Source organism: Phalaenopsis equestris, unplaced genomic scaffold (assembly GCF_001263595.1).
Source record: "Phalaenopsis equestris unplaced genomic scaffold, ASM126359v1 Scaffold000130, whole genome shotgun sequence".
NCBI classification, from domain to species: Eukaryota; Viridiplantae; Streptophyta; class Magnoliopsida; order Asparagales; family Orchidaceae; genus Phalaenopsis; species Phalaenopsis equestris.
This window is the reverse complement of record NW_018164572.1, coordinates 181,871-200,559: the sequence shown is the minus strand read 5'-3', so window position 1 is coordinate 200,559 and position 18,689 is coordinate 181,871. Positions and strand designations below refer to the sequence as shown.

The 18,689-nt window shown below is 34.6% G+C and overlaps 2 protein-coding genes across 2 annotated transcripts; both read left to right on the top strand.

The window, feature by feature from the left end:
• Positions 1-5,067: 5,067 nt before the first annotated feature.
• LOC110021286 (early nodulin-75-like) lies at positions 5,068-9,879 on the top strand. The gene is made up of 4 exons (XM_020719724.1): positions 5,068-5,599; positions 8,030-8,075; positions 8,953-8,956; positions 9,155-9,879. Exons 1-4 carry the CDS (start codon positions 5,169-5,171, stop codon positions 9,706-9,708), a joined length of 1,035 nt encoding a protein of 344 aa, XP_020575383.1. The 5' UTR covers positions 5,068-5,168; the 3' UTR covers positions 9,709-9,879.
• A 6,780-nt stretch (positions 9,880-16,659) lies between these two features.
• LOC110021298 (IgA FC receptor-like) lies at positions 16,660-17,351 on the top strand. Its single transcript, XM_020719737.1, has one exon. It carries the CDS (start codon positions 16,872-16,874, stop codon positions 17,304-17,306), a length of 435 nt encoding a protein of 144 aa, XP_020575396.1. The 5' UTR covers positions 16,660-16,871; the 3' UTR covers positions 17,307-17,351.
• The last annotated feature ends 1,338 nt before the right edge of the window (positions 17,352-18,689 follow it).

The window sequence follows — 18,689 nt, the reverse complement described above, 5'->3', positions numbered from 1 at the left end:
AATAATTTAAACCTCGCTCCTACCCTTCACCTCCTAAACCTCGCTCCTACCCTTCACCTCCTAAAACTGCGTGACTAGGATTATCAAAATGAGTCTTTATTTGGGAACAAGTACAAAGATTATAAACGATATATATATATATATATATATATATATATCTAAAGTATATGAAATTACATTTTGGGAGGTGCTTAAGATAGCTAAAGAAATCAAGCTAAACAGGCAGCTAGCAACGTCGATCTCCTCTCAAATTCCTAGCTGGGCGCATCTGTTTCTAATGCCATTTTTTTTTTCTGATATGAATATTGATCAGAAGGTGAGCTACGCAAAATCAGCTTATGTTACAAACACTTCTCCTTCTCTCTCTCTCTCTCTCTCTCTGGTATAAGTTTCGTTTCTCCAAGCGTCTTCTCCAAGCGTCAAACCAGACACAAAAAACTGATCAGAAGAAAGCCACCAACTAAACTACTTTAATTTAAACTACTTTAATTTATTAAACAAACAAATTAAACAAAGATGAGCTTCATACAAATTCCTTGACGTGTTCTGTGTTACTGCCGTTCGAACTTTGAAGTCGTTGTTTTTATTTCTCATCATGAGATTGTACCTCTCTTTCTTTGATTTTACTTTTAATTTTTGTAATTGATGATTGCGTGTGCTATTTATGTGTTTATATATATTTTGGATTTCTTGCGTGCATTAATTTCTTAATGTTATCCTCTAATTTCTCTTATATATTTTACTCTTCTTTTTAATACTTGGCGTTGGAGTCAGTATAATATTCTCATAATAACATTATTATACGTTCTTAAAAAGATAAAAGATATTCTTATGAAAATTCTAAAGAGAATTAATAACGAGCGTTCCACATGTAGATAATTATTATCCACTGTATGTCGCATGAGTACAAAAAGATGTGTACTTGAGATGAGTCGGGCTCGAGCTATTCTCGGCTTGAGCTTGAGTTTAATTAATTTTGTCGACTTCAAGCTCAAGCTCGAGCTTAAATCTTCAACTCCGAGCCTGCTCGTGAGCCAGTTTGTTTAATATAAAAGAGAGAAAATAATATCAATCTAAATTTGTTTTATAAAAACCTAAGAAATATATTAAATAATTGGGAGATAAATAATAAAAAATCGCGTGATATACAATATAAAATATTAGTTTTTAAATATTTTTAGTATCGTAAAGATAAAGTTTTGAAATTTTATATGTTTTATGCATATTTGATATTAATTTATTTTTTTTTAAATGAACTGACTCATGAGCTATCAAGTCGAGTTGAGGTCGGCTTGCGCTTGGCATGTTAGCTCATCGATCTAAGTTCACGAGCCACTTATCGAGCCAAGCTCGAGCAGGCTCACGAGTCAGCTTGACTCACTTAAACCCCTATACGTACATTAATTACAAACCTTTTCATATATTGCTTGGATTAAATATAATGTTTTAACTATATATATATATACTTCAACATTAAAGTACAGAGTTTTGGGGCTATTTTGATATTTTTATAAATTTCAGAATTGAAAAGACGTGATTTAATAATTTGGTGTACAATTTATTCATGATTATGAATAAATCTCATTTAAGTTTTATAATTACTAAGTAATAGAAGTATCAAAATTTCATTGATCAAAATGTAACAATTGCAAGTACGGGTCAATAAGATGGAAATAGTTACAATGGAGTGCCAAAAATCCAAAATCAAGAGACCCAAGAACAAAGATGAGATCGGAGAGGGCTCAAAATGCATTCAAATGATTTGGTGGCGCTTAGAAAAAAATCAAGTGAATCATAATAATTGAACCTCGTAGCACAAACTCATCAACAACTAAGCAGGCACAAGATAGAATCCATCTTAGATACCTCATCCAACACCCAAACAAACATCCAAAACACTAAGCATTTCAAAGAAAACAAAAAGCTAAGGTGCTGGGTTGGGAATGCAATCAAGGACACAGAAGGATATATTATATTAGCCATGAGGTAAGAGATGAACCTAGAGTTGATATTTCACAATAAAATGATAAGTGGTGCTAGGTTGTGCATGAAAATCCAACAGAATAGATTGATTGTTATTAACAATCTCATCAAAAGATTAAGTTAAAGCTAGTATAAACAAACATGAATTGATGCTTACAAAATACAAAGGTCTTGTAATTACAAATGAACAATTAAAAATTGAGCAACCATCACAAACTACCATTTCCCTTGTTCCACTAATAGAACTAAAAGTAACAACATAGCCATTTCAGCTTAAAAATTAAATCTATATTTGAAACTGTAACTTAAACATACACCAATGTTTATATACATGTGTGCACGCTTTTTTACATCCATACACAAACACATATGATTAAGTTCATACAATTAAATTAAGTTAAGCTTAGTTTAAAATTAAATAAATTATACTCAAGTAAATATTAAAGTCACTAAATCTTAAGAATGTTGAAATAAGTGCAAACTAATGATCTGTTTGGGGCAGCTGTAGTTTCTCTATTTTTTAGGTAAGTGCGAAATAAGTGCAAACTAATAGTCTGTTTGGGGCAGCTGTAGTTTCTCTATTTTTTAGCTGCAACTGCGCTTCCCCATAAAGTTGTTGCGGGGAAGTTGAATGTTTGTTTGTTGTAGCTGTTCGAAAACAACCGTGGGTCGCTATTTTAGGAAAAATGACCAGTCTATCCCTATTTAGTTAAGTTGTTTAAAACAGAACTGTGGCAGTCACATATTTGATACTTCAGAAGTAAAAATTTGTTTCAAAACAGACCAAAGTTCAGATATACAACTCACTTAACAATGTGTACCGAAAGTGCTAAAGAAAAAAACTAATAAAATTACAGGTAAAATAATAATGATATTATTTTTAACATGATGTATGTCTCGTCCTAAACTGTCCTCAAAAGCAGAAATTTATAAACTCACATTATAAAGGATAAAGTCCATATGACTGTAAATTAAAAAAAACATAACAATAAGTGCTCAAAATCTAATATGTGTGTTAAAAATGTTTTTTTACATAGATAATAAATTATAGTCTTTGGCAAAGACAATCCAAGCCAACCACAACAAAGAACAATAACAATGCCCGAACCGCGTCTACAATAATTTTGTTTTTCCAATTTTTATTGTTGGAACCTCATGTAGAGACCAACAGAACAAAGCCGATATAGAGGCTCACTAAAAAAAATCCAACATCAGATTGCTATAATCCCCAATCCATGAATGAATTTTTTTTTCTCCACGGCTAACCAAACAAAAAATCAAGCCATCCAAAACATATAGCATACACATTACATCTAATTCATAAAATACATTCACATATATTACAATAAAAGAGCTATTCACATTCTCAAAGAGGAGCAAAGTGACGAACCAAACCAAAAATAAAAAATCAAGTCATTCACATATATTCTAGTAACAGAGGAGGAAGATGGCGAACCAGCAAGCGTAAGATGCATCGGAGAAGAGGAAGGAGGGGAGGGAGGGGGAAGATGACACCTTTCTTGCGCAAGAACCAAAAGAGGTAGGAGAGGATCAGGGCGGAATCAAAACAAAGTGCGGGAGGATGAGTAAAATGCCGAAGGAAAAAAAAGGGTAGTGGGGTCGAACCCGAGTCTCGTGTTTACGTGATATCGCAGAGTATTGCGGCTGCCCCGCCGCCCCAAACATCACCGAACAGCGGCCCCCCACTGCACCGCAGGTCCTCCGCTGCCCCAAACGGGGCCTAAAACTTACTCCTCAAACTTGAACCAAATTTATTAAAGTTTAATTCAAACAACTTTAGTCTACACTATTGAAGTACAAAAATAAGCAAATAACTTTGTTAATAAAGTAAGCCAATTCAATTTATTTCACAAATGTTGGGGGATGACGTGATTAAACCATGGAAATTAATTCGGGAAATTCGAATCAAAATTTTGAATAAAAACACACAAAATGATAAAACACAGAGAACACAAGGTTTAATGTAGAAAAACCTGAGAGAGCCACACCACTCCAAGCGATCCATTATAAGGAAAATGAGGAGAATTGTACAAATTATACTACACTGAAGCTTCTTTAAACTTTAGAACAATTCAAGATGCTCATTTTCTCTCCTTCGCACAAAAAGAAATTTAAAAAAATCTCTAATCATCAAAACCAAAACTTTAAGTGAAGAACTTCAAATGCATTTACTAGGCCACCCCGAGGGGTCGTAATAGTAATTATAGGACGCTCCAAAGGGGTACTGACATCCAAATGCTGCAGTGTCATACTCTAGTTCAGAAACTGGAATAAGTACTGCACTGCAGGGGATTTGTGTAAAGAAAAAATTAACGCTCCTGAACCCAATATAGGGGGACACTCCCTAGCTCCCTAACAAACTCGCTGTAAAACTTGATAGGTGAAATTGAGAGCTCTAAGTAAACAATTGATTAACAAAATTTGACCCCATTTAATAACAATAAATTCATGCTTTCTATTCCAGATTTATACTTAATTGTTTTTATTACAATTCCACACTCATATATAGTAATACAGACGGGAAAAAAAATTATTATTTGAACAAATATATACATTTACTCAATTTGTACGTCATATGTTAAACAAGTATGAAAAAATTTAATCTAAATCTAATTTCATTATTGTTTTCATTTTCATTTCCTTTTCTTTTCCTGCTTCAAATTACTTCATGCCTAAGCTTTCTTCCTTCAATCGAAAACAAAAGGAAGAAAGTCTAATTGCATTTATAATTAGAAATCTACCGAAGTCTACATAACATACATCTCATCATCTGCCATAAAATTCCAAGATGGGCGCATTAGTTTATCCATTTTAAAGTTTTCTTCTCCGCATGAATATTGATAGGAAGGTGAGCTAACTCAAAATTAGGCTACATAACAGACATCTCATCATCTTCATCTTCTTCTTTATCTTCATCTTCTCCCCCCTCTCTTTCTATGCTCAGTTGCGCCAACAGCCAAACCAAACGCAAATAAATTATTAAAGCAAACGCCGCCAACTAAACTACAATATACATATTTTCTTAATACTAATTGAACAAAGACGAGCTAGCATCATAAAAAATCTGCAGATTCAGTTTCAGCACTTCCTTACTTCAATTATAAATACCACATGCATTAGCCACCTCCTTCCATCCTATCCACACTATCCACTCTTCTCTAAAAATGGCCTCCAATTCTCTAATCATAATCTGTTCTCTTCTTCTGGCGCTCGTTTTCTCAGGGAACTCTGCTCGTGTTCTGTTGGAAGAAGCTCCGAAGGAGGAGCAGCCATCACTGCCAAAGCTTGAATGGCCTCCTTTGCCTGAACTTCCAAAGCTAGAGTTGCCTCCGCTTCCAGAAATCCCTCATGAGTTACCCAAACCTGCTTTGCCTCCATTGCCAGAGTTTCCACATGACTTGCCAAAGCCAGATATCCCTCAATTGCCAGAAATCCCTCACGACCTCCCCAAACCAGAGCTATCGCCATTGCCAGAAATCCCTCATGACCTCCCAAAACCAGGCGCTCTGCAGCCATTACCTGAGATACCTCATGAGTTGCCCAAGCCGGAGTTGCCGGAGATACCGCACATGCAGCCAGAAGAGCCTCAACATCCGTGATGTATTCAGTTCTGTGTCTTACTGTAGTTTGAATTTTAAAATCATGGTCTTCTACTTTACATCATTCTATCGATTGTTGGTTTCTTCACTTTTTCCATTTCATTTCTTGATTTTGGTTTGTATGTTATGTAAGTACTTGTCGTCATTTCAATTTCTCTTTTTTGTGCATTATTTTTTTTGTTGCATTCCGATGAATTGTTTTTCTTCATGTATTTGATTCTTCTTTTTACCATTTAGTGTTATTTTTATGTTAAAAAAAATGCAAATAATAATAATAATAAAACAACATTAACCGGAAGTTGGGCTTCAAGACGCTCATTATTCATTGCCAACAGCACATATTCACTCGCTCCATAGCTCGGTTCCCTAGGTTGGCCAAGAAAATGAGCTAAATATGAACATATTTTTTTTTGTTAAATTTGTTATATAAACGATTCGAACATAAACTAAAATTTATTTATGGTAAAATCATTTATAATCAATTAAATTAATTGATTAAAAAAATTGAATAAAAGTAAATTAAATTCTATTTAAATAAATATTTTAACATACATAACAAGATTTAGATCTTTTCCCTACTCTTAACATCCTACAGATTCATGACTAGGGTTTTCAAAACTACTCGTTGTTAGCAAATAGCTCGTGTCCGGCTCACTAAGCAAAGGAGTCAATTATGAGCAAAATTTTTTCATTCAATATAAATGAGCTGAACATAAATAGTGATATATTTCAATGAGCTTGTTCAAGCTTGGCCACTGGCCATAAGGAGAGTTAACAAGTGGAGCAAGCTTATTTCTAGCTTATGCTTGATTAATCAATAGAGTTTTAGGCCGGGTCTAAATTGGCTTATTTAATACTGAAGAAATAAATAATTTTTATTGAAGCAAATGTGTGAAGAAATGACTGAGTTGACAATAAATAATAAATTACATATATAATAAAGTTACCTATTTGTATTTCGTATTTTTTTAATAATTTATATCTAAACTCGTGATTTTTAGTGTATTTAAACTGCATGTTATGTTAATATTTTGTTAAAATGTGTCCATTCATATACTTGATGCGTACTAGAAAATTTACGGCGGTAGAGTAACAGACTATTGTCTTAACGTTATACGAAAGTTCAGCACACATATAGATGTGTCTTAGCGTTATACGAAAGTTCAGCACACATATATATGAAAGAGAAAACAAACAGTGATGACTGCAGAAATTTTTACGTTGAAAACTCGTAAGGAAAAACCACGAGTTCTGGCCCAGTTGCGGAAATTCATTATTGATTAATGATTACAAAAATCCCTTGTCCCACAGACGGGAAATGGTAACTATATTTTTCATATTACAATGTTGACTGACGACGTCTGGTTGGTGGTGATTGATGATGATAGGTGGAGGTTGATGACGACCGGCGGTGGTCGATGACGGTCGGCGGTGGTCGACGACGGTCGGCGGTGGTCGGGTCGTCTGAGCTCCGCAGTGGTCGTCTGAGATCGACAGTGGTTGATGACGGAGGTCGGCGGTGGTCGACGATAGAGGTCGGCGGTGATCGATGCGATTGGTGGTGATGCTGAGCTGCAGCTTCTCCTCAAGACCTCAGACTCTCTAGACTTCCTTCCCCCTCATGAGAGGGATGAAGCTCTATTTATAGTGTTCTGGGTGCAATTAGTTCAAAAATACAAACAATTTTGATCGAAAGGTTCGGAGAGCTTCCCTCGATCATACGGCGTTTAATAAAAATACAAACAATTTTGATCTAACGGTTCGGAGAGCTTCCCTCGATCATACGGGCGTTTAATGAACATTTGAGTGTCTTAACAATGTTAGAATTGAGTGATCTTAGGCTCGTTGGATTCGTCTTGTCGAGTCGCTCGTTTTGAATATAAACTTGTAATATTTGACAGTCGTTTGACTTTCCAAATGTATTCACAAATCTTCTAACTGTAGTTTAATGACTTGATCTGGGCTTGATTTGACTTGGATTGAGCTAGTTTTCATATCATTAGGTTTGTCTCATTGAACAGGTCAGTTTGACTATAAATTTACTGAAATTGGAGCTCTATATGAATTTTTAACAATATTTGAATGTTTTTTTTGATTAAAATATCATTTCGAGATTCGTGTCATGTCTCGAAATTCGTGTTGGATGATGAAAATTTGTTGGTGGTGTATCAAATTTGATTACCATGGTTAAATAAATAAAAATTGAACTAATATACAATAAATTTAATTCACCTAAATCTGAAACCCAGTTGAACATTAAATCTAAATTTCAAACTGTAACTTAAACATACACCAATGTTTATATACATATGTACACACATATATACATCTATACATACACACTGCAACTTATCAATAAACTGCTACGCAGCAGCTGCATCAGGAAACTGCTGCAAATAAGCTGGTTGGTAATTTATTTTTTGCAGATTGAATACAATTGTGTTGCAGCTGTTCTGGATAAATGATCATACCGTCCTTGCATAATAATATTGTGTGTAACAGGATTGTCATGTCAATATATTTGACATGTGAGAAGCAAAAATCTACTTCAAAACCGCACCAAAAAAAGATATACACTATCAGGATTATTAAAATAAAGAAAAAAAAACTATGAAAATAATATTTAATAAAATGATAGTATTATTTTAAAAATATAGACGCCATATGTCACAATCTACGTTGTCCTCTAAGTATAATATCTATTCTCGATCACTTTCGACGGTGAAACCTGACAGATTGTCTGCCCACCAGAAGAAGTCACACTTCTCCGTGATTCTCCACGGGCACCTGTAGAGCTATCTCTTGTAGCTATGTGGACGATGTGACGTCCACAATGACACAACAATCCTCTGGAGTAAACAATTGATTAACAGAAATCAGACCATATAGTAACACTAAATTCAAGCTTTCTATTTCCAATTTTATACTTAATTATTTTTTATTACAATTCCACACTCATTTATAGTAAAACAGACGACAAAAAAATTAGAAATCATTTTTGCGATTCATATCCCTACATTGTTTATTCACACAATAAATTTAAACAAATGTATAATTTCACTCAATTTGTATGTCATCCATAAATAAAGCATGAAAAAATTAATCTAAATTCAATTTGATTATTATTTTCATTTTCATTTCCTACTTCTAATTACTTCAAACCAAAGCTTTCTTGCTTCAATCGAAAACAAAAAGGAAGAAAAGTCTAATCGCATTTTGATGGCGTGCCTATAAGTATAAATCTAGCTAAGTCGTTAGCTGTATAACCTCGTCAATCTCCCATAAAAGTCCGAAAAGGGCGCATAAGTTTATCCACTTTCAAGTTTTCTTCTTGGCATGAATATTGTAGGAAGGTGAGCTAACTCAAAATTAGGCATTAGGCTACATAACGACATCTCATCATCTTCATCTTCATCTTCCTCTTTTCCCCCAGTCTTTCTATGCTCAGTTGCTCCAACAGCCAAACCAAACGCAAATAAATTATTACAGCAAAGGCCACCAACCAAACTACCACATAAATATTTTCTTAATATTAATTGACAAAAGATGAGCTTGCTTCATACAAAATCTGCAAATTAAGTTTCAACACTCCCTTACTTCAATTATAAATACCACATGCATTAGCCACCTTCTTCCATCATATCAACCCTCTCCAATCTTTTCTCTGAATATGGCCTCCAAATCTCTGATCATCATGTGCTCCCTTCTTTTGGCGCTCGTTTTCTCAGGAAACTCTTCTCGTCTTCTGTTGGAAGAAGCTCCAAAGGAGGAGCAGCCATCATTGCCAAAGCTAGAATGGCCTCCTTTGCCTGAACTCCCAAAGCTAGAGTTGCCTCCGCTGCCAGAAATCCCGCATGAGTTACCCAAACCGGCGTTGCCTCCATTGCCGGAGTTTCCACATGACTTGCCGAAGCCAGATATCCCTCACTTGCCGGAAATCCCTCATGACCTCCCCAAACCAGAGTTACCGCCATTGCCGGAAATCCCTCATGACCTCCCAAAGCCAGATGCTCTGCCGCCATTGCCAGAGATACCTCATGAATTTCCCAAGCCGGAGTTGCCAGAGATACCGCACTTGCAGCCGGCAGAGCCTCAACATCCGTGATATGTTCAGTTCTGTGTGTTACTGTCGTTTGAATTTTGAACTCCTCTTCTTCTACTTCACATCATTCTATCGATTGTTGGTTTCCTAACTTTTTTCATTTCATTTATATATTTTGGGTTGTATGTTATGGAAGCACTTGTACGCATTTGAAATTCTCTTTTTTGTGCATTATTGTTTTTGTTGCACTCTGATGAATTGTTTTTCTTCGTGTATTTGATTCTTATTTGAGCTATTTTGTGTTATTTTTTTGTTTAAAAAAATAAAAAGGAGAAGATATGTAAATCAAACAAAAAAAAGCAACATTAACCGGAAGTTGGGCTGTCGAGATGTTCATTGTTCATTGTTCATTGCCAACAGCTCATATTTGACTCGTTACACTCTTGGTTGGCCAAAAAAATGAGCTAGATCAAAATTTTTTTTTGCGCTAGATATATAAACGAGTCGAATACAAACTAAAATTTATTTTGGGCTAGAAATATTTATAATGAATTTATATTATTGATTAAAATATTAGAATAAAAGTCACAAACTAAAATTTGTTTTGGGCTAGAAATATTTATAATCAATTTATATTATTGATTAAAATATTAGAATAAAAGTATGTTAAATTCTATTTAAATAAATATTTTAACATATATAATAAGATTTAGGTCTTGCCCTACTCTTAACATCATACAGTTTCATAACAAGGTTTTTCAAAACTACTAATTGTTAGCGAATAGTTTGTGTTCGGCTCGCTAAGCAAACGAGTCCAACATGAGCAAATTTTTTGCATTAAATATAAACGAGTTAAACATAAATATTGGTAATTTTCAATGAGCGTGCCCAAGCTCGTCCTCTAGCAATAAGGAGAGTCAACATGTCGAGCAAGCTTATTTCTAACTTATGTTTGAATAGTCAGTTTGAGGCCGAGCGTAATATTAAAAGTCTTAATATTAAAGAAACAAATAGTTTTAATTGAAGCGAATGTGTGATGGAATAACTGAATGGAAAATTAATGATAAATTACATATATAATAAAGTAAAATATTTTTATTTCATATGTTTAATAATTTATATCTTAGCTCTGATTTTTAGTGTATTTTAACTGCATGTTACGTTAATATTTTTGTAAAATGAGTAGATTGATATACTGATCAGTCGAATCAAGTCTAAATCAAGCTTAACTCGTTAGCTAATCCTTCTTAGTTTGCTAGCTATTTATCAAGTAAAATTTGAGCCAGCTCACGAATTATTTTGGCTCACGCAGACCGATATTAAGCACAGATTCAATGAGCCCAAAGCGTTTGGCACGAATTTTTTGTTTAAGGGCCAATTTCGAGCTGTGTAATGATTACTTTCAGTGTGAGAGTTCTTCAACAAAAATCCCGTTGAAGGTAAGAAGTGTTTGAGTGGAGGATTTCAGTGAATCCGACGAGTGAACCTCACCTCGGATCGGAGAAGAAAGTGTTTGGAGCGAGGTCTTGTTAGTTTTCTTGAGAGAGGAGAGAAAATTGATTATGTTCTCTGTAAACTCTCTATTTTCATAGTGGAACTTTTATTGTGGCGTGGCTCCGCAACTTTTGCCAATTTTTTGGTTTTTCCACTTTAAATTCTTTTGTACTTTTCTTGTTTGTTTTTTTATTTTTTTGTGCTTTTGTTCATATGTTTGTTATAGTTTTCTCGAATCTACGCGATGTTATTCCGTGATGTGGTTTAAATTTCTAATTAATTCTAAGTCCCGGTGAATTTGGAAGGGAATTCTTTCGAGATTTCCTCAACACAATAGTATCTGAGTGATGTTCAATTTGAGTTGGAGCAACGACCGACAAAACAAGGTTCAAAGTGGAGATGTTCAATGGGACAAACTTCACATTCTGGAAGATGCAAGTGTAGGATTTGTTGTATAAGAAAAATTTATACCTTCCCTACAAGAAATTATAAGGAGCCTTGGTCTATGCTTGTGGAGAAATGGGAAGTGTTGGATCGAACGCCACTAGTTATTATTCAATTGTCACTTTTTCTGTCTGTTGTGTTTAATATTGTAAATGAGAAAATAATGATGGATCTTATGAAAAACCATTTGATTCTATTAAGGTTTTTCTATTGAAGAAGTTATCTAACATGAAGAAGGTGAATGACAGTGCAGTTACAAAACATTTGAATAATTTCAATACTATAACGAGTCAGTTGTGCTACTGGTGTTACTATCTTTATTGCTAGAAAGGTGGGATGGTTTGGTTACGGCGGTGATCAATTTTTTAGAGAATTTAAACCTATCTTCAAAGATATTGTTTGATATTGAATGAAGAAGTTTGCAGAAATGCAATGATAGTGAATCATCAGGTTCTGCGTTGAATTCTGATAACATAGGAAGGAATCTGGATAACGATACAGGGAGATGTAGATCCAAGTCAGAGAGAGCAAAGCCAAAGTCAAGCAAAGGAGAACGCTGGAACTACAATAAAAAAAGGCATTTTAAGAAGAACTGCAAAGTTGCAATGAAAGTTGGTGATACAGGACCAGAAAGAAATCTCTCTACAAAAATCTCCACTAGTGAAATCGAAAACGACTCCATAATATTATCCCTAGTCAGTACTGAATCTTGGATAGTAGATTTAGGTGCCTCTTTTCATGCTTGCCCCAATAAATATGTGTTTAGAAATTACACTCAGAGTGATCTAGGCAAAGCTTACCTACAGTATCCTAAGCAAGGGTGATGTTGATAACAGGTTGTCAAATGGAACAGTCTAAAAGCTTACTTAAGTTGGACATGCTCCAAATCTGAAAGTAAATCTCATTTGTGTGAGCTAGCTAGCAAAGTCAGGACTTGTAATTACTTTCAAAGGTGATTTGTGCAAAGTAATCAGGGGGAAACTACTGATTACTTATAACTCTAATTTTTTTTCATACAACTTATTACCTAATTAATAAAATGGCTAATTTCAATGATGTAGATGGAATCAAGGTTGATGCGGGTCTATAGAACCATAGGCTTGGCCATATAAGCGAGAAATGTATGAAGTCCATACTTTCTAAAAATAAGCTTCAGGGGTTAAAATCGGTTGATCTGAATTTTTGTGAAAACTGTATATATGTCAAGTAGAAAAATCATTATTCTCTAAGAGTGGGTCGGTGGTGAAAAAAAAAATTAGAGTTAGTACATACTAATGTATGGGGTCCTACTCCAGTTCAGTTCATTGGAGGTTCTCACCAATTTTTCACATTTATTGATGATCACACGAGAAAGATATGGGTTTATTTGTTAAAGAAAAAAAAATTGATGTATTTAAAGTCTTCAAGAAGTGAAAGGTTATGGTAGAAAATGAGACAAACTTCAAGTTAAAGTGTCTCAGATCAGATAATAGTAATGAGTATCATGATTAGAAGTTCAAGAATTTTTGTACTAAAGAGGAGTTCTGGTATGAGTTCACTGTCTCAAAGATACCACAACAAAATAGTGTGGTTGAGTGCATGAACAGAAAATTCGCGGAGCGTGCTAAGAGCATGATGTTGCATATAGGCTTAACAAAACAATTTTGGACTGGAGCAGTAAATACTACAATTTATCTGATTAAATGTGGTACATCAGTAACTTTGGTTGAACCTGAAAAAGCCTGGAGTGAAAAAAAGACAAATCTTTCTCATTTAAGAGTATTTGAGTGTTCTGCATGTGCTTATTGATGCAGAGTCCAGAAACAAACTTAACTCGAGATCAGTTAAGTGCATCTTCATTGGACATGACCTAGATAAGTTTGGGTACAATTTCTGGGATTATCAAAATTAGAAATTCATAAGGAGTAGGGATTTTACTTTTAATGACATAAAGATTTATAAGGACCGGGTCAAAACTCATGATAGCTCATTAGCTACTTATGGAAAATCTAAGTATGTTGAGAAAACACGATATTGGTGGTCAGAAAGGTCGAGAAAGAAGTGGTGCTCAACCAAAAGGAGCAATGAAAATTTCTCAACCACCTACTACAGAAATCAAAAGTTACAACTGAGTGATAAGACATGTACACAGATATTCTCCTTCATTGCACTATTTGTTATTAATTGATGATGGTGATCCATAGTGTTTTGAGTCGGTCACTCAAGTTGAAGATTCAAGAAAGTGGGAATAAAGAAATGTAATATTTGGGGCCACATAAAACTTGGGATTTGACAGTCATACCAAATGACAAAAGAGCACTACACAACAAGTGGGTCTGCAGGTTGAAAGATGAGTTAGATAGTAGTAAGCGCTTCAATGCAAGCCACAGATGAAGAGATTTCATATACTTCAACAGTTGGAAGTTTCATCCGCGCGATGATTTGTATCAAGTCAGATATTGCATATGCAGTGGACGTATTCATCAAGTACACGGGCAATCCAAGCTTACATCATTGGGAGGCAATGAAGTGCATTCTCAGGTATTTGAGGGGAACAATCAACATAACACTTTCTTATGAAAGTGGTCGGATCAGTTTACATGGATTTATTGATTTAGATCTAACAGGAGATGTGGATTGTAGAAGAAGTACAATAGGTCATATCTTCATTTTGTGTAACACAATATTGAGTTGGTTTTACAGGTTGGAGAAGATTGTTGTACTTCCAATTACGGAGGTCGAATACATTGTTATCACTAAGACTGGTAAGGAGTTGATTTGACTACATAGATTTTTGAGAAAATTGGGCTAGGAGCAGGCGATGGAAAGCTTCACACTTAGTAAGAATGTAGCTTTTCATACAGGAATAAAACACATTCAACTGAGGTATCATTTTGTTCACTCTCTCCTATAAGATGGAGAGTTGTTTATGGAGAAGATATACACAGCTCAGGAGCAGAGGGGATTGCCTTGAAGAATGGTGGAGATGGTAGTGTGGTGGGAGTTATAGGGGTGTGGAAGGGCTTTGTAATTGGAAGTACAACAACAGGTTGGACGGGCATTGGGGTGGCCGACATAGTACTGACTATCAAATGCATGCTTGTTGGTATAGTGGGTTGAGGAAATGTCTACTACTTTCTCTAAAAGAAGCTGAACAAATCTAGTCTCAGAGCAATGTTTTTATTGAAAGCATTATATCGTGCATTCATAATATTAAAATTTGGATACATATTATAGCACTATAAATTTTAGGACAAAGACATTTAACACATTAGTTAAATAATTTTTTTCATACATAAGTATATATATAATAATTGAAGTTGACATCTTAGACAAATAAATACATAAGTAACGCCCAATCCTTTAATATCCCAAGAAAAGTATTACTATTTCAATTTTTAAAAATGAAATAAATCTCCTCATGCAAAGCTAAGGTGGCATATATAAAATCATTGATTTTCATGCATACTATTTTTCGTTGTGTCACTCCATATTGTTCCCAAAAAATAAAGAAGAAATATCTACATGCATATCCCTACGCAACCATACAATCTATTTTTAATTTTAAGGGAACTGTACCGTACAATCATCATTATAAATCAAGAACATCTTGATAATAAAATAATCCCGCTACAAACTAAACTTAAACTAAGTTCTTATAATCAAACTTGATTAAAAATTAAAGCATTTATCTATATGCTATTCTCCATATCATTATCATTGTTAAACGAAAAAAAAAGATCTAAAATTAATTTCATTACCATGGTTAAATAAAAAAAAAAAAATTGAACAAATATAAAATAATTTTAATTCACCTAAATCTTGAACCCACTTGAACGTTAAATCTAAATTTTAAACCGTAACTTAAACAAACACTAATATTTATATACATATGTACACACGTATGTACATCTATACACACACAAAGCAACTTGTATTTGACACTTAAAAGAAAAAATCGACTTCATAATCATACAAAAAAAAAAATATATATGCCTCGCTTAACAGTAAGTATCATGATTACCAAAATAATAAAAAAAAAACTATGAAAATAACAGTTAATAATATGATAATTATTTGTAAAATGCAAACGACATATGCCACGAGCTACGCCGTCCTTAAGGTATACTATCTATTCTCGATCACTCTCGGCGGTGGAATATGTTAGACTGTCTGCTCACCAGAAGAAGTCACACGTCTTCATAATTCTCTGCGGGCAACTATAGAATTGTCTCTCGTAGCTATGTGGCCGATGCGACGTCCTTAATGACACAACAATCCTCGGGAGTAAGCAATTGATTAACAAAATCATATCATATAATAATAATAAATTCATGCTTTCTATTTTCAAATTTATACTTAGGGTCCGTTTGGGGCAGCTTGTGCGTTTCAGGATAAGCTGCTTATCCTGAAATGCGGCCCGCGGTCCGGCTGCAAGGGTCGACCCGCGGCCTGCATTTAGTGTAAAAGCTCAAACACAATTTCGGATAAGCTGGCGAAACGCGCGAACCAAAAGGTACGGCGGCGGTTTTAAAAATATGAGCCGCCCTTATAAGCTGCCCCAAATGGACCCTTAGTTGGTTTTTTTTTACAATTCCGCACTTATATATAGTAAAACAGACAAAAAAATTATGAAATCATTTTTTAGATTCATATCCCTACATTGTTTATTCACACGATAAATTTAAACAAATATATACTTTCACTCAATGTGTATGTCATCTATAAAAAAAGCATGGAAAAATTAATCTAAATTCAATTTCATTATTATTTTCATTTCCATTTCCTACTTCAAATTACTTCAAACCAAAGCTTTCTTCCTTCAATCGAAAACGAAAGGAAGAAAAGTCTAATTGCATTTTGATGGCGTGCCCATAATTATAATCCTAGCTAAGTCGTTAGCTGTATATTCTCGTCAATCTCCCATAAAATTCCAAAATGGGCACATTAGTTTATCCACTTTGAAGTTTTCTTCTTGGCTTGAATAATGATTGGAAGGTGAGCTAACTCAAAATTAGGCTACATAACAGACATCTCATCATCTTCATCTTCATCTTCCTCTTCTCGCCCCCTCTTTCTATGCTCAGTTGCTCCAACAGCCAAACCAAACGCAAATAAATTATTACAGCAAATGCCACCAACTAAACTACCATATAACTATTTTCTTAGTACTAATTGACAAAAGATGAGCTAGGATCATACAAAATCTGCAAACTAAGTTTCAGCACTCCCTTACTTCAATTATAAATACCACATGCATTAGCCACCTCCTTCCATCATATCCACACTCTCCAATCTTTTCTCTAAATATGGCCTCCAAATATCTGATCATCATCTGCTCCCTTCTTCTGGCGCTCGTTTTCTCAGGAAACTCTGCTCGTGTTCTGTTGGAAGAAGCTCCGAAGGAGGAGCAGCCATCAGTGCCAAATCTTGAATGGCCTCCTTTGCCTGAACTTCCAAAGCTAGAGTTGCCTCCGCTTCCAGAAATCCCTCATGAGTTACCCAAACCTGCTTTGCCTCCATTGCCAGAGTTTCCACATGACTTGCCAAAGCCAGATATCCCTCAATTGCCGGAAATCCCTCATGACCTCCCCAAACCAGAGCTACCCCCCTTGCCAGAAATCCCTCATGACCTCCCAAAACCAGGCGCTCTGCCGCCATTACCTGAGATACCTCATGAGTTGCCCAAGCCGGAGTTGCCGGAGATACCGCACATGCAGCCAGAAGAGCCTCAACATCCGTGATGTATTCAGTTCTGTGTCTTACTGTAGTTTGAATTTTAAAATCATGGTCTTCTACTTTACATCATTCTATCGATTGTTGGTTTCTTCACTTTTTCCATTTCATTTCTTGATTTTGGTTTGTATGTTATGTAAGTACTTGTCGTCATTTCAATTTCTCTTTTTTGTGCATTATTTTTTTTGTTGCATTCCGATGAATTGTTTTTCTTCATGTATTTGATTCTTCTTTTTACCATTTAGTGTTATTTTTATGTTAAAAAAAATGCAAATAATAATAATAATAAAACAACATTAACCGGAAGTTGGGCTTCAAGACGCTCATTATTCATTGCCAACAGCACATATTCGACTCGCTCCATAGCTCGGTTCCCTAGGTTGGCCAAGAAAATGAGCTAAATATGAACATATTTTTTTTTGTTAAATTTGTTATATAAACGATTCGAACATAAACTAAAATTTATTTATGGTAAAATCATTTATAATCAATTAAATTAATTGATTAAAAAAATTGAATAAAAGTAAATTAAATTCTATTTAAATAAATATTTTAACATACATAACAAGATTTAGATCTTTTCCCTACTCTTAACATCCTACAGATTCATGACTAGGGTTTTCAAAACTACTCGTTGTTAGCAAATAGCTCGTGTCCGGCTCACTAAGCAAAGGAGTCAATTATGAGCAAAGTTTTTTCATTCAATATAAATGAGCTGAACATAAATAGTGATATATTTCAATGAGCTTGTTCAAGCTTGGCCACTGGCCATAAGGAGAGTTAACAAGTGGAGCAAGCTTATTTCTAGCTTATGCTTGATTAATCAATAGAGTTTTAGGCCGGGTCTAAATTGGCTTATTTAATACTGAAGAAATAAATAATTTTTATTGAAGCAAATGTGTGAAGAAATGACTGAGTTGACAATAAATAATAAATTACATATATAATAAAGTTACCTATTTGTATTTCGTATTTTTTTAATAATTTATATCTAAACTCGTGATTTTTAGTGTATTTAAACTGCATGTTATGTTAATATTTTGTTAAAATGTGTCCATTCATATACTTGATGCGTACTAGAAAATTTACGGCGGTAGAGTAACAGACTATTGTCTTAACGTTATACGAAAGTTCAGCACACATATAGATGAAAGAGAAAACAAACAGTGATGACTCCAGAAATTTTTACGTTGAAAACTCGTAAGGAAAAACCACGAGTTCTGGCCCAGTTGCGGAAATTCATTATTGATTAATGATTACAAAAACCCCTTGTCCCACAGACGAGAAATGGTAAGTATATTTTTCATATTACAATGTTGACTGACGACGTCTGGTTGGTGGTGATTGATGATGATAGGTGGAGGTTGATGACGACCGGCGGGGGGCGGTGG

Bases quoted from the DNA above. Each gene is read 5' to 3' on its own strand.
- LOC110021298 (XM_020719737.1), top strand. From the start codon at position 16,872: ATGGCCTCCAAATATCTGATCATCATCTGCTCCCTTCTTCTGGCGCTC.
- LOC110021286 (XM_020719724.1), top strand. From the start codon at position 5,169: ATGGCCTCCAATTCTCTAATCATAATCTGTTCTCTTCTTCTGGCGCTC. The intron at 5,600-8,029 runs GTGATGTATTCA...TATTTTTTGCAG, and splicing joins CCAGAAGAGCCTCAACATCC to ATTGAATACAATTGTGTTGC.